We start from the raw sequence: 14,363 nt of genomic DNA on the forward strand, positions 1-14,363 counted from the left end.
AATGACCACTAAAATCTACCGCAATTTTAACATCAAATGTTCTGTGTTCTGCCAAGTATGATGTATTAACTTTTTTTGGCATTGAAAAATTATGGTAAAATATACGTAACATAAAATTTGCCATTTTGACCATTTTTAAGTGTATGATTCAGCGGCATTAATCATAGGTACAAGGTTATACAACCATCACCCTATTTCCAAAACATTTTATTACCCCAAATAGAAAGTCTGTAACCATGAAGCCGTAACTCTTCATTTCCCCTGGCAACCTCTTTTTAAGAAATAAGTTGTACCGTTTGATGCTGTACAGAGAACACTGGTAATTTGGAAAAATAGTCTTAAAAATGATCTAAACTACCCAAAGTTAGGGTTTGCAGGGTTCCTTTAGAAGAAAGACTTTATGTAATGAAGATTTGTTCATTTTTCAAATTATGATGAGGTGGGGGCCTTTACAAGAACTTTTACTGGAGAACTCGGGTTTTATGAGCCAAAAAAAGGGATTTTTATGAAGGAGTTTGCCTCAATTTCAAGTTCTGCAAAAGGAATGATTGTGGTGGGAGTAGAAGAACCAGGCAATAGCTTTTTTGGATGGAGCTGTAGATATTTTCAACAGCAGCACCAATGGCTTCTGAAAATGAAGCTGTCTTGCCCCAGACTTGAAAAGGACTTTTTACCCAGCAGGCCGAGGACACACTGAGTAATGGAACAGAGAGAATCAGTGACCTCCCTCTTTATTAGGTCTGCCTTTCAGCCAGTGTCTAGACCAGTAGGATCTGAGATGGTGGCGGCGTGTTCTTAACCTCCCCTCCTCAGTATAGCAGGTAGACGAGCATGGAGACCTGCATTTACCTCTTCCCCGTCCTTCATTCCCCAGTCATGTTCAATAGCTACTAGCACCAGGCTGTGGGACACAGGGGTAGGGACAGCCCCTCCAAGCAGCTTAGTTGCTGGTGCTGTATCCAGGTAGCTTGCTCACGCTGGCTGTCAGGGTCAAGTTTTAAGAGCTAGCCCTCAAAACATGTCAACGACAGCAAAGGAGATGAGCAAATCAAAATACCCACGTGAGTAAATAGAAGAAAATAAACTGGGACCTTTATTATATGTTCTGTATCACAAAAGAAATAAAAATGAAAAAATAAAAAGGAATAAGGAGGAAAATATTTTTCCTGAAATAAGTTTACTTCATGATCCAAGGGAAAAAAAACGGGAAGTTTTCCCCTTTCAACACAATGTAAAATTTAGGAGCAAGAACATACTGAGATAGGTAGAGACATACAAATAAATGAAACCCCCAAGCAGAACAAAGCGAAATTGATTCTTTGAAGATTGTTTTAATGAAACAGAAGAAAAATTGGAGACTATTATATTGCTGGGTTCTTTTCTGAACAAAATGTAAATAGATTACATCTTTTTTCAGTGTTTAAGAAATACAAGATTCAATCCTATGCATTTTGGACAAGGAATGTGATATTAAAAAATATTTTCATACCATATACAATTTCAACTCAAAATAAGTCAAAGACCTAAATGTAAAATAAAACTATAAAACTCTTAGAAGAAAACAAAGGTGTAAATCTTTGTGACCTTGGGTTAAGCAGTGATTTCTTTGATATTACACCTGAAGCACAAGCAATAAAAGAAATATTAGATAAATTGGTCTTAGTCATAATTAAAAACATTTGTTATGCAAAGGCCACCATCAAGAAAGTGGGTGTTGAAAAGACAACCCACAGAATGGGAGAAAATATTTGCAAATCATGTACCTGATAAAGGTCTTGTATCTAGAATATATAAAGAAGTCTTAAAAATAAAAAGACAACTGAGTTAAAAAGTGGACAAAGGATCTAATAGACATTTCTCGAAAAAGAGATTCAAATGGCCGATAAACATGAAAGGATGCTCAACATCACTAGCCATCAGGGAAATGCAAATCAAAACATAGATGCGCTCCTACTTTACACTTACAGGGCAGCTGTGGGGATGCCTGGGTGGCTCAGTGGGTTAAGCCTCTGCCTCCGGCTCAGGTCATGATCTCAGGGTCCTGGGATCAAGTCCCTCATCGGACTCTCTGCTCAGCGGGGAGCCTGCTTCCCCCATGTCTCTCGCTCTGCCTGCTTCTCTGCCTACTTGTGATCTCTGTCAAAGGAATAAATAAAAATCCTTAAAAATTTTTTAAAAAATTAAAAAAAAAATAGGACGGCTGTGGTCAGAAAACTAGATGAGAAGTGTTGGTGATGATATGAAGGAATTGGACTTTTCCTACGCTGCCTGTGGGATTGGTGCAGTTGCCTGGGATGACCATCTTGTAGTTCCTCAAAAGGTTAAACATAGAGTTACTGCACCACCCAGCGGTGCCACTCCTAGTATCCATCTAAGAGAAGTGAAAACACGTGTCCACACAATAACCTGTGCATGAATGTGCATTACAGCATTACTCATAATAGACCCCAAATGGAAAAAACTCAAATGTCCATCAGCTGATGAATGGATAAACAGAAAGCGATATATCCATACCGTGGGATATTACTCAGCAAGAGAAAGGAATGAAGTTCTGATCCATGCTATCACATGGATGAACCCCAAAATGTTGTGTTAAGGGAAAGGTGCCAGCCACAAAAGAACACGGATTGTATGACTCCATTTATATCAATGTGCAGATGAGGCAATTCCATAGAGACAGAAAGTAGAGTAGTGGTTATTTAGGGCTGGGCTGTGGGTTGGGAAGAAAGGAATGACTGCGAATGGGCATGGGGTTTCATTTTTGGAGAGGGTGAAAACGTTCTAAAATTGATTGTGGTGATGGTTGTGCAACGCTGAATATACTAAAAACCATTGAATTATACACTTTAAATAGGTGAGTTAGGGGCTCCTGGCTGGCTCCATTGGTGGAATATATGACTCTTGATCTTGGGGTTGTGAGTTTGAGCCCCACATTGGGTATAGAGATTACTTAAAAAATAGAAAATCTTGATCAATAAAATAGTTGAACTCTATGATATGTGACTTATCTCTCAATAAAGCTATTAGGCAAAAACTATATATCCGTAAAGGGAAAAAAAAAAGATAAGACAACAGAAGACAAAAGATTACCAAGAAATATAAAATGGAAAGCAACAAATAAGTAGTTACTGAAATAGCAAAGAGGCTGCAATCCAGGCACCTTGAGAGGGACATCTGTGAGAGCCATAGCTGTAGCATTAGCCTTTTTTTTTTTTAAGATAATAACACCTTTATAATATAGAATTCACATAGATAAAATTAAAAGAGACTCAGAGATGCACCTGGTGGCTCAGTTCATTAAGCGTCTGACTCTCTGATTTCCACTCAGGTCGTGATCTCAAAGTCTCGAGATTGAGCCCCATGTGGGGCCTGGGATTCTCTCTCCCTCTCCCTCTGCCCCCCCACCTCCACCGCCTCTGCTCATGCACATGTTCTCTCCATTTAAATAAATAAATTAAGTAAAATCTTAAAAAAAAAAAAAAAGACTCAGAAATGAAGGTACTGAGATTTTCAGAAGGTAGGGGTGAGGCATAAGGATGAAAACAGAGAGTCATCAGGAAGTCATTCTTTCCCACTCTGAATCTAGACAGTTTATCTTCTGAATGTTGAACCAGGTACCACAGAGGTTTGGGTAAATCAGAATACTCAGCAGGGAACAAATGAAAGTCCAGTCTACATACGAATCCTGAGACAGCCATTTCCTAACCCTACTTGGATCCCAGAATGCTGGCACCCAGATTTATACCTCCCAAGCGGGACATTGGTGGATTTTCTGAAACAGTCCCTGAAAAAAAGGCCTACAAACACCAAACACCCTAGGACACCCCCAACTAAGTGGCCAGACCCCAGATATACACTATGGTGACAAAGCATACCCACCACATAGGATATCAGCATTTTCATACCTGACTCTTACATGGGACAGCCATTTCAGGAATGTTACTAACATGAAAGACAGAGACTGAGAAAAAAAGAAGCTCAGAGACATTAGAGCTAGGCGAAGGAGCTGAAAAAGCTTCCAGCAAATCCTTAATATTTGTCAAGGTGGTGAAAGGTGATGCTCTATCCATAAAATGGGAACTGCTGGAAATTTTAAAGGTTGGAGGAGAACATTGAGGAGATATCCCAGAAAGTAAATAAAAGGATAAATAGAAAATGGGAAAAAAAATTAGTTGGCAGATAAATCTGGAAAGTCCAACATCCAAGAAATAGGAATTTTGGAAAGATATAACAGAGAAAATGGGAGAGGGGATTATCAAAGACAATATAAAAATTTTTCCCAACTCTGAGGACATGAGACTCTAGATTGAAATAGGTCAGCAAGGGCCTGACAAAATGAGTGCCAAAGGTTTATCATTGTGAAGTTTTGAGTACACTAAGGAAAAAAAAATATCCCAAAAGCTACCAAATGGAAGAGATGAGTCACTTGCAAATCTCAACAATCAGAATGGCACTGGATTTCTTTACCTTCTTCAGTAGAAGCTAAGGGACTTGCAGCCGTCTTCAAACTGCAGAATGAAAGTGATTTCCAATCAAGGCTTCTCTCTTGAGCCTAACTCTGAATCAAGTATGAAGGCAGAATAAGGACATTTTCAGGTGAAAAAATGATTTCCAACCTAGTCTCTCAGGAAAATACTAGAGGACGTGCTCCACAAACGTGAGGGTATCAGCTATGAAGAAAGAAGACTCAGGGTCCTGAAAGTGTGATCCAACGTGGAAATTCCCGGGGTAGCACCGAAAGGAGGTCCTAGAACAACCAGTTTGGACGAAGAGGATGGAGACTTCAGACAAAATGCTTCCAGAAAAGTGTGAAACAAACAGACTCCCTGATTTAAGTTTGGTCAAGTGAAAAAGACAGTATTGAGAGGAAGTGTATTTTCTTTTAGGGGAAGAATCAGTAAATGGTACCAAAAGTTGTATCCTATGGAAAAGGGTCATTTTATACTAGATAGTTCAGCTGTGAGTAGTATTCACAAAGCCATGTAAACTGAGTATTGATTTATTTTTAAAGATTCTACTCATTTATTTGAGAGAGTCAGTGAGCGAGATAGAGCACAAGTTGGGGGAGGGGCAGAAGGAGAGAGAATGAAGCAGGCTCTCTGCTGAGCGGGGAGCCTGATGCGGGGCTCCATCCCAGGACCCTGGGATCATGACCTGAGCCGAAGGCAGATGCTTAATCTATTGAACCAACTGGGTGTCCCAACAGAGTATTGATTTAACATAAAATTGCAATATACCTTATTTTGGGAGACTAGAGGAGTGGGAAGTAGAGGAAGCATAATGGTGCCAAGTCTTTGTCTTCCATAATAGTCAGTCCATAGACAATATCTGAAATGGGTCATGTTATTTAGGAACGTGGACATTAACACCAGGAGAAACGGCTAGAAAGGTTGAAGATGATTGCTTCTGGGGAGTGGGACTCAGGTAAAAGGGTGAGGTAAGGGGCTGCTTTAAAAAAAATAATAGTAAACTTGTGGTATTGGAGGGGGAGACAAACCATGAGAGACTGTGGACTCTGAGAGACAAACTGAGGGTTTTGGAGGGGCGGGGGTGGGAAGTTGGGTGAGCCTGGTGGTGGGTATTAAGGGGGGCACGTATTGCATGGAGCACTGGGTATGGTGCATGAATAATGAATTTTGGGACACTGAAAAAAATTAAATTAAAAAAATTTATAATTTTTAATTATATATACATATAATTACTTAGATGCAAAACTATTTTTAAAATTCTCTTAGGTTAGACCATAATGAGACTCTCCATTACTGTAACTGGCCATATTTTCTGACCAGAATGAAATAAGAATAGAAACAAAATACATATTTAAGCAGCGACAAACCAAATCTCAACCTTTAGGGAAATTATAATATAGTTATAAGCCATAAAACCATGTAACAGACCAAGGAAGGAAAGTTTAATTTAGGAGATAATAAAAAACAAAAATACTACCTCTCAAAACCAATATTCTGTAGTCTGTTGTGGCCAAGCAATGCCTGGCAATAAATTCAACATTTAAATCTCTCTCTTTTTTTGGGGGGGGGGCAAGAGAATATGAATGGAGTGCAGGAGGGAGGAGAGAGGCAGAGAGAGAATTTCAAGCAGGCTTCACGCTCACGTAGAACCTGACATGGGACTTGATCTTACTACCCTGAGATCATGACCTGAGCCGAAATCAAGAGTCACACGCTTAACTGATTATGCCACCCAGGTGCCCCTTGAATCTCTATTTTTTTTTAAGGTTTTTTTTTTAAATTTTTTGTTTTTTGTTTTTTTTTTTGGTCAGAGAGAGAGATCACACAAGCAGTGGGAGCTGCAGGCAGAGGGAGAAGCAGGCTCCCCTCTGAGCAGAGAGCCTGATGTGGGACTCGATACCAGAACCCTGGGATCATAACCTGAGCCGAAGGCAGATGCTGAACAGACTGTGCCACCCAGGCATTCCCAATCTCCATTAAAAAAAAAAAAGGCATTCAACTTAAGATTTTAGAAAATGAACCCTGCCCCTCAACAAAAACCCCACGAAAAAACAACACTGTGGGAGCTAAAAATATACTCAGTTAATAATTTTCTCTATTTTTCTAGCTTGTATGCTGCCTGAATTTCAAATAACTGTTTTTGGGGTGTTTGGTTGATTGTGTCTTTTAGGTCTTAAGCACAGATAGTTTGAAAATATCAACTCGCCTGAATTTGTTGGACCAAGAGTTGTCTGAAAAGAATGTAGAGCTTCAACACAGCACAGCTGAGGAGAAAATAAAGATTTCAGAACGAGTTCAAGCCCTCCAGAAAGAAAAGGATCAGCTACAGAGACGAAGGAACAGCGTGGATGAGAAACTTAAAAATGGTAGTGTGTTATCACCTGAAGTAAGTCAGTATGCTTTAGAACTGGAAGTGCTCTATGATGGGTCACTTGAATGATTTCCTTTGTCTCTGTTAACTTAAACATAAAAATGAGAAATCTGATAAACTCTGTTTCCTTGAGACTTTGTCAAATGTAATGAGTTTACGGGGCTCCTATTTGATGCCATAAGCCATGCTTGACTAGAGACTGTGATACCCTTACAAACAGGTCCATGACGTGGCCCCTTTCTGGCATTGCCAGGGACTGGGACACTAACACTTCTCTTCGAGTAGGACCTTTCTCAGCTGGGGTTTGTCACCTGACATCACAGAATATAGAAGATGATTCGAAGGGAATCTTTTCCTCAGTTCTTTTAAAGAGAGCACCTACCTCCTCTCTCTGCTTCTTTCTCGAACAATCCTCGGTAACCTGTCTCTTACTGTGGATGGCTAGGGCACTAATGGTTAATTCTTCCAGAAAGTCCCAACTTTTGAGAGAATGTTCCAGCCAGTAGATGCATGGAATTCAAATCCCAATAAAAATAGCTTTTTAAAATCTATCTGTAACTGATAATTTATCCGTTTATTGAACACTACATCTGAAACAAATGATGTACTATAAGTTGGCTAATTGAATTTAGATAAAAAAAAGAAAAAATATAAAAACAACATAAAAATCTAAAAAAATACCTCTGAGTGTGAGTCTTCATTTATGAGGAACATATGGCTCCTCTCACCTTTCTTTTTTAAAACTATGTAAAAATATATTTATGGTTGTGAAATTCCCCCAGACTGCCTATTTTCAAAATTTTACATCAGTTGGCAGTCCCGTCCCTTACTTTATCAGGCAGTATGAATTTTTGAGCCTGAATTTTCTCTGCAAATGTTTATTGTTGATGTCCTGTCATGATCAAAGCAAGAAAAAAATTGCTAAGAGAAAGTGAGTAGTTGGGAAGCAAGAAAAAATTGCTAAGAGAAAGTGAGTAGTTGGGAATCCCATACCTTGCTGAATCTTGTATAGTGTTAGAATGGAGCAAGCCGAAGAGACTGTTAAGGGGGCTGGTTAAGAAGGAACAGGAGCGGGGCACCTGGGTGGCTCAGTGGGTTAAAGCCTCTGCCTTCGGCTCGGGTCATGATCTCAGGGTCCTGGGATCGAGCCCTACATTGGGCTCTCTGCTCGGGGGGAGCCTGCTTCCCCCCCCCCCCGCCTACTTGTGATCTCTCTTTCTGTCAAATAAATAAATAAACTCTTAAAAAAAAAGGAGGAACAGGAGCAAGGGTTTCATAAAAAGATTGTTGTTCACTGCATGGATGAAAGAAATTGAAGACTGGATCGGGGGTAAGGTGGCATCATAAACCTCATTGCCCTGTTTTATAGTCTGAGTTTGTGCATAGGATCACAGAATCAGACTGTCCTCCCGAGGGTGTTAAATTAGAGCCTGGCCTTGTAGATTTGAGGGTTGTAAGATCCTTAAATAGTGCAAAGTAGGAATATTTAAGGAATTCTTGCCTGCCCAGGACTATTACTGGGCCCTATGAAAGAAACCAAAGAAACTATAAAAAGCATTATGCTTCCTTTGAGAAATTCATACTCTCTCTGGGGAAAAGTGACAGATACAAGAAAACTCTATACCCTGAAGAACATTTAAAAAAGCAAGTGATAATAATATACTAAAACTATACTTGTTACATTATTTATACAAAATGATGCAGTGGTCATTTGCGGGGAAGATTCATTGAGGCAGCTTTGGTAGCTTGGAATCTCGAGCTGTATTATGAAAACCATGATACTGGTAGATATAAGAAAGAAGGACTTTGTAGCTAGAACACCATTAAATAAGGCATGGAGAAGGGAATGAGCAAATGATGTTTGCAGAAGGGTAGAGGGCCCGTTGTCTTCAAGAAACATTGACTTTTCTGTTTCACGTGGAATTCTGTGACTACAAATCATGATGTAGGGTTTGTGGTGAAAACCATGCATAATACCTGTTTAGCATCTCATCTGGGACTAGTTCAAGGGAATGATGAGCCCCCTGCCACGGTGGGGTTCTGGCAGCCATGTGAGCTTCTGCGCAGCCTCCTTCCACAGGGCTGGTTCTTCTGAGCACCACTCCGAGGTGGGCTCTGCTCTCACCACTGTTTCCTTAAAGCCAAGATTACTCTTACTGGATAGATCTGCCAGTGACCGATGATCGGCCACGTGAGATTCTGATGTGACACAAGACATCAGTAACATCTGGGCGGAACAGTCTGCTGCTTCTATCTCTTTTAACTAGTTTAGGATTACTTTCTCTTTCCAAAATAAATTAAATCATTTTCATAATCATACTGCTTAATGAGAAGGGACTGATTTTAGATCACTGTACTAGTACAGGATAACCCAACAGTTTAATACAGACAAATACTTACTTTTTTGGGAAAACTCCATAAAGAAATAAAAAAAAAAAAACCCACAAAACTTCTGGCTCCATTTTTCTAATGCAGAGCAAGTTGCTCAGTAAGTGGGATATAGGAAGAAAACATAAGAACTATTACATCTATGTTTATTTCATCTAATCCACTTTCAATTTCATGTTTTAGCATTAGAACATGCATGTAATTTATGGAGAAATATACAAATATGCAGGGTTTTCTTAAAAGGTTTTGCTTTGTTTGCTTGTTTGTTTGTTTGTTTGTTTTACTGATAGGGATGTGTGACCTAAACTGTTGGGAGACCTGAGTTAGGTCCTTGTTGCTCACAGTGTGAGGTCTCTATCAACAGCAGGAGCCTCAGGGCCGGGGGTGGGGGGTGGAGGGGGGTGGGGGGGTGGGGAGGGTGAGCCCATCCAGACCTGCTGAATGAGAAATCTGCATTTTAACAAGATCCCTGGTGCCTGTGTGAAAAACAGTGCTCTCTCATTAAGCATAGTCAACCCCATAATCTGTAGTTTGTCATGGGGCAAATTTTTCATCCTGGGCCAGTTTCTTATTGCCGTTCGTAGTACTTCCCTAACTTAGGTCCAAAACTATAGAAACTAAATTTCTGCTAAATTGTTCTCAGACATATATAAAGGCAAACTCTTTCCACATTTGTTTTTGGCAAAATATCATAGTATGCATTATTCAGAAGTCAAATATATTCTTTGGATAATCCACTTTTATTTTCCGGTTCCTCTTACCCATTCACCGATGTATCTTTCAGGGCTTAAGTTTGTCTTTCTTAAAAAGTTGAATATTATTTTCTTCCAGATGGAGTGATGATCAAATCATCAAATTCTTGATGATTAGTGATTGCCCAGAGAAACAAAATGGCCGTTAAATATATTTTTTCAAAATGGCTCTTTCAGAAGATTTTTATAAAGTGGCTTTTATTTTTTTTTTAAGATTTTACTTATTTATCTGACAGAGAGAGATCACAAGTAGGCAGCGAGGCAGGCAGAGAGAATGGGGAAGCCGACTCCCCGCCGAGCAGAGAGCCCGATGCGGGGCTCAATCCCAGGACCCTGAGATCACGACCTGAGCCGAAGGCAGAGCCTTAACCCACTGAGCCACCCAGGCACCCCATAAAGTGGCTTTTAAAAATAAGTATTATTCAACCTCCCACTGGAATAGGTTATTACATACCTTTTCCCTGAATTCCAAAACAGGAGTTCTGGAAGTCACATTAACTATTCTTTAGGTAGATCGGAAATATTAACCTTCTTTTCCTTTGAAGTGCTGGAGGAAGGAGTGGAGAGAAATATTTGGGTCATCTAATCAGACATATGAAAATATCTTTTTCTCCTTTTCCCTCATAAACCCATTCAGCAGATACTTAATTGAGTTTAAACTGTGTGATATACACTGTACTAGGCAGTAAGGACATGAGTATGGACAAGATGGTCTGCCATAAAGGAACCTAAAGTCGTGGTGGCCTCCACCACACATATAGGTAATACAGAAATATCTACCCAAGTCTCACTGGGTCTGAAATAATTTCTTACTAGAAATTTGAATACCCTCAAATAAGATGTTCGGATAGTTCAAAGAACTGCTAGGTTTTCTGACAGGGATTCATCAAGGTTTTTTTGGTTGTTTTTGTTTGTTTGTTTGAGGTTTTTTGGTCCCCTACAAAGGAAATCTTCTCTAGCTTATGAAAAAAGTGTTCCATCATCCACATTTTTAACGCCTTTGTTTGCCCGTTAATGGCATCTCATAGGAATTTTTTGAAATGTTTCATGTCCTTAGATCCTCCCTACTTTTTTTTAATGTCATACTCTTTTTTCCCTAGAGACCCTCTTTTGATGACTCATTCTTAATAATTTATTAAAAGTCTATTTCTTCTTTCCCTCCTGGGAGTCTATCGTTTCGATAGATCCCTGAGGGGACACTGGGAGTGTCCAGATCTAACACATACTGTGCACTTGAGGAGCTGTGGAGGGGAGATACATGGCTCTAGTCCTGGTCCTGGGGGCTGAGGCTTTGTTCAAGTGTGTTCCTTGGTTATCCGCATTTGCTGTGTGACCTTGGGATCTTTCATACATGAGGTTTAGTATGAGGATTCAGTGACTGTATGTTTTATATATGTGTGTGTACACACTCAATAGGCATTTTCTTCAGATTTAGTAGACAAATGGGAAGTCCGTTAGACTCAGATAGCAGAGTGAGATCTTAGTGTATGACATGAAGTCCAAGTTAATTATCTCCTTTACAATGAGTGATTTCTATTTTATCTAGGAAGAACATGTTCTTTTCCAACTTGAAGAAGGGATTGAAGCTTTGGAAGCTGCAATTGAATACAAGAATGAAAGTATCCAGAGTCGCCAGAACTCGCTCAGAGCCTCACTCCAAAACCTCTCTCGTAGTGAAGCAAAGGTCTTGGAAAAACTCATTTGCCTGAGTCCTGTAGAGATGAGAGCTATTCTTTTCAGATATTTCAATAAGGTTTGTTTCGGAAGGACGGAGGATTTTCTTGTACGGGGGCCAAGGTGGATGGTTACATATGTCAGGTTTCAGAAATTGAAAGGCCTAAAGCTTTGATGGTGTAACTACAGATTTAAGCGTGATTTCTCCTCGCACTACTGAATGTGGTTGTCTGAGAGGTGTGTGCTTATCCAAGTATGCATGCCTCACTTTGGGAGGTTCTTAACGTGGGATGGGCCTTTTGAAAGAAGGGCTTTTTCAAATAGGCTTAAAAACCCAAGAATTCAAATTGTATTCCTCATTCACTATTTCTTGGATATTTTCAAGACTTGGTTGTTGCTACTCAGCATTCATGAAAAATCAAGGTCCCTCCAAAATCAGGCTTCCTTTCCCTCATTGCTATAGGGTCGGGTTACGTGTATTTTATCATCATACCTATGAATTGAAATGAAAATGAAGTGGTGCATCAGTGGCAAAGATAATAATAGATTTTCACATTAACCTGAATAATGTCTTCTCTTAAGGCATATATTATGAAGTGTCAAGCAAATAATAGCTCTTTTCTCTGAAAGGTATCTTCGGTTTAAGGGAGTATCAGACCATTAATGAAAAATAAAACATTGGAGTTTGAAAATAAAGTTCCAGTTCTGTTAGACAAGTGAAATAAAGATGAAGAAATGAATGGAAATGTTAGGCACAGCCCTCCTCTTGGGTAATGACTGTCAGTAGTGAGCTACTATTATTGATAAGAGTGCATCCCATCACGGCATGTGTGGAGGGCAGAAAAAATGGTGCGGTGCTGTTGGAAGCTTTGATAGAATTCTTTTCTGGTGTTCTTAGAGAAAAGGTTCTTAACCCAAACCACGCAGGCCAAGGTCAGTGGATTTTCTGACCCTGGGTACCCTTTGTAGAAATGAGTATTTTTCTAGAGAGAAGTACATTAGCAAGTTTTGTGACACATACATCAAAGTGTATTCACTCCATAGCCATGCAGAGAAGAACCCATTGCACTAAATGTACAATCTGAGACTGAACTCCATATAGTTTTAAAAAGTCTGTTACTTATTTATAACATGCATTTTGGAGTTAACACTGGGCGGTATCTAGATGTTACAAGAGTCTCTAAGTTCCCATTCTCTCTCTTTTTCCCCATTCTCTTCTTAAGACCAAAGAAATGGATTTAGATGATTGTCACTGCAAATTGCAACGACCATGACTGAGAGATGATGGAGGGGTGATAGTTAGAGCCACATGATATTAAAAGTAAAGTTGTTACCAGTTCAGAATCCCAGCAAACTCAAATAGGCTCTTAGGTTATTTTATTGGGTATGTTACAGAGCATTTGCTTAGTTACACCACAGTGGCTAAGGAAGTTGTTCATGTAGCCTAAGAGAAGTAGGCTATTACAAGGCTATGGAAGACACACTTAGAAGGTCAAAAAATGTCTTTGCTAGGTGGTCCATTTGCGAGAAACCGAACGGAAGCTCCAGTTACAGAATGAAGAAATGAAAATGAAGGTTCTGGAACGGGATAATATGGTTCGTGAACTGGAGTCTGCCCTTGAGCATCTGAAACTACAGTGTGACCGGAGACTGACCCTTCAGCAGAAGGAGCATGAGCAAAAAATGCAGCTGCTGTTACAGCATTTCCAAGGTACTGCCCCTTCTGGTCCGCTGCAGAAAGGCTGTGTGTCGGAGGGGCTGGGAGGGGAAGCCAGGAACAGAAGCTTGTCACATAATAAATAGTTCCTACTTATATTTGGTTTCGAGCTTCACGTGTCTGGGTTCCTGAAAGTGGGGAGAGGGGACTGGGATGTAGGGCTCTTGGTGCTTGAAATGCCCTCCCTCTGTCTGTCCCCAGGGCCACACATAAGAACTCCCACCCATCTGTTGTTGATCTCGTTTTTATGTACAACTGCGGCAATCCTGGCTTCTGGTGTACAGTTGAAAAGTGTCTCTCTCTCTCAAGGAGGGAGTACTTTGATATTTAAATTACTTTCCCTTTACATAATTAACGTGATAGGCACCCCGTCAGATTTCTAGTTATATTTCTTGTTATAATTTTCAGTTGATTGTAAATTTGATGCATAAAGGTTATATCTTAGGTCAAAATTAGCCTACCACCATTGGACACGTACTGTTTTCAGTGCACAGTAGTTCAGCCGTCAGCTCTGGTGTGGCAAGAGCTGTCACAGGAGTTGGTCCTCATGTTACCTGGGCATTTGGCCAGTACACAAAGGGTTGCTATGGCAACAAACCCCCTGCCTGGCAGCACTGGTAATGCTTCCGTCCAGGCTGCTTAGCTGCTTAGCCTTGATTCTTATGAATCTATAGCTGGAAACGGGTTAGAAAGGATCTGGAGAAACAATCTGAGTAAGCAGAAAATTGGAAAATATATAAATTTGAGTGTTGAGGCAATTTGCCCCTAAGTTAATTCAATAACCAGTCGATTAACAACCAGTTGCCTGATGACAGGATCCTACATCTCGCTTCATTCAAACATGCTCTCCTTTCCTTATTTTTAGTTCTATCTTAACGTCTCTATAAAGTGATATTTTCATAGACTTTTTCATGTGTTTTTCAAGTGATTGGTATTGTACCACAAAAGGTCATGCTATAGCCAAATGAGGACTTTTTAAAAAATCATTTATT

The 14,363-nt window shown here is 39.9% G+C and overlaps 1 protein-coding gene and 1 long non-coding RNA gene across 7 annotated transcripts in view; one reads left to right on the forward strand and one right to left on the reverse strand.

Moving 5' to 3' along the window:
• Positions 1-14,363, forward strand: part of KIF27 (kinesin family member 27) — an 82,948-nt gene that overhangs the window by 60,458 nt on the left and 8,127 nt on the right. For all 5 annotated transcript variants that reach the window (XM_032840569.1, XM_032840570.1, XM_032840571.1 and 2 more), the window contains 3 exons: positions 6,640-6,855; positions 11,527-11,733; positions 13,167-13,365. In XM_032840569.1, the coding sequence (XP_032696460.1) occupies positions 6,640-6,855; positions 11,527-11,733; positions 13,167-13,365 (622 nt within the window). The remainder of the gene's footprint in view (positions 1-6,639; positions 6,856-11,526; positions 11,734-13,166; positions 13,366-14,363) is intronic.
• The window catches only part of LOC116856877, a 30,552-nt gene that overhangs the window by 4,212 nt on the left and 11,977 nt on the right, over positions 1-14,363 (reverse strand). The window contains exon 1 of one of the 2 annotated variants that reach the window (XR_004380640.1): positions 10,435-10,495. The exons of the other annotated variant lie outside the window; for it this stretch is intronic. This is a non-coding gene — a long non-coding RNA (uncharacterized LOC116856877). Of the gene's footprint in view, positions 1-10,434; positions 10,496-14,363 lie in introns of those variants that run through there. 2 annotated transcript variants of the gene reach the window in all.

This window comes from Lontra canadensis, unplaced genomic scaffold (assembly GCF_010015895.1).
Source record: "Lontra canadensis isolate GAN:19392208 unplaced genomic scaffold, GSC_riverotter_1.0 scaffold113, whole genome shotgun sequence".
Lineage (NCBI taxonomy): Eukaryota > Metazoa > Chordata > Mammalia > Carnivora > Mustelidae > Lontra > Lontra canadensis.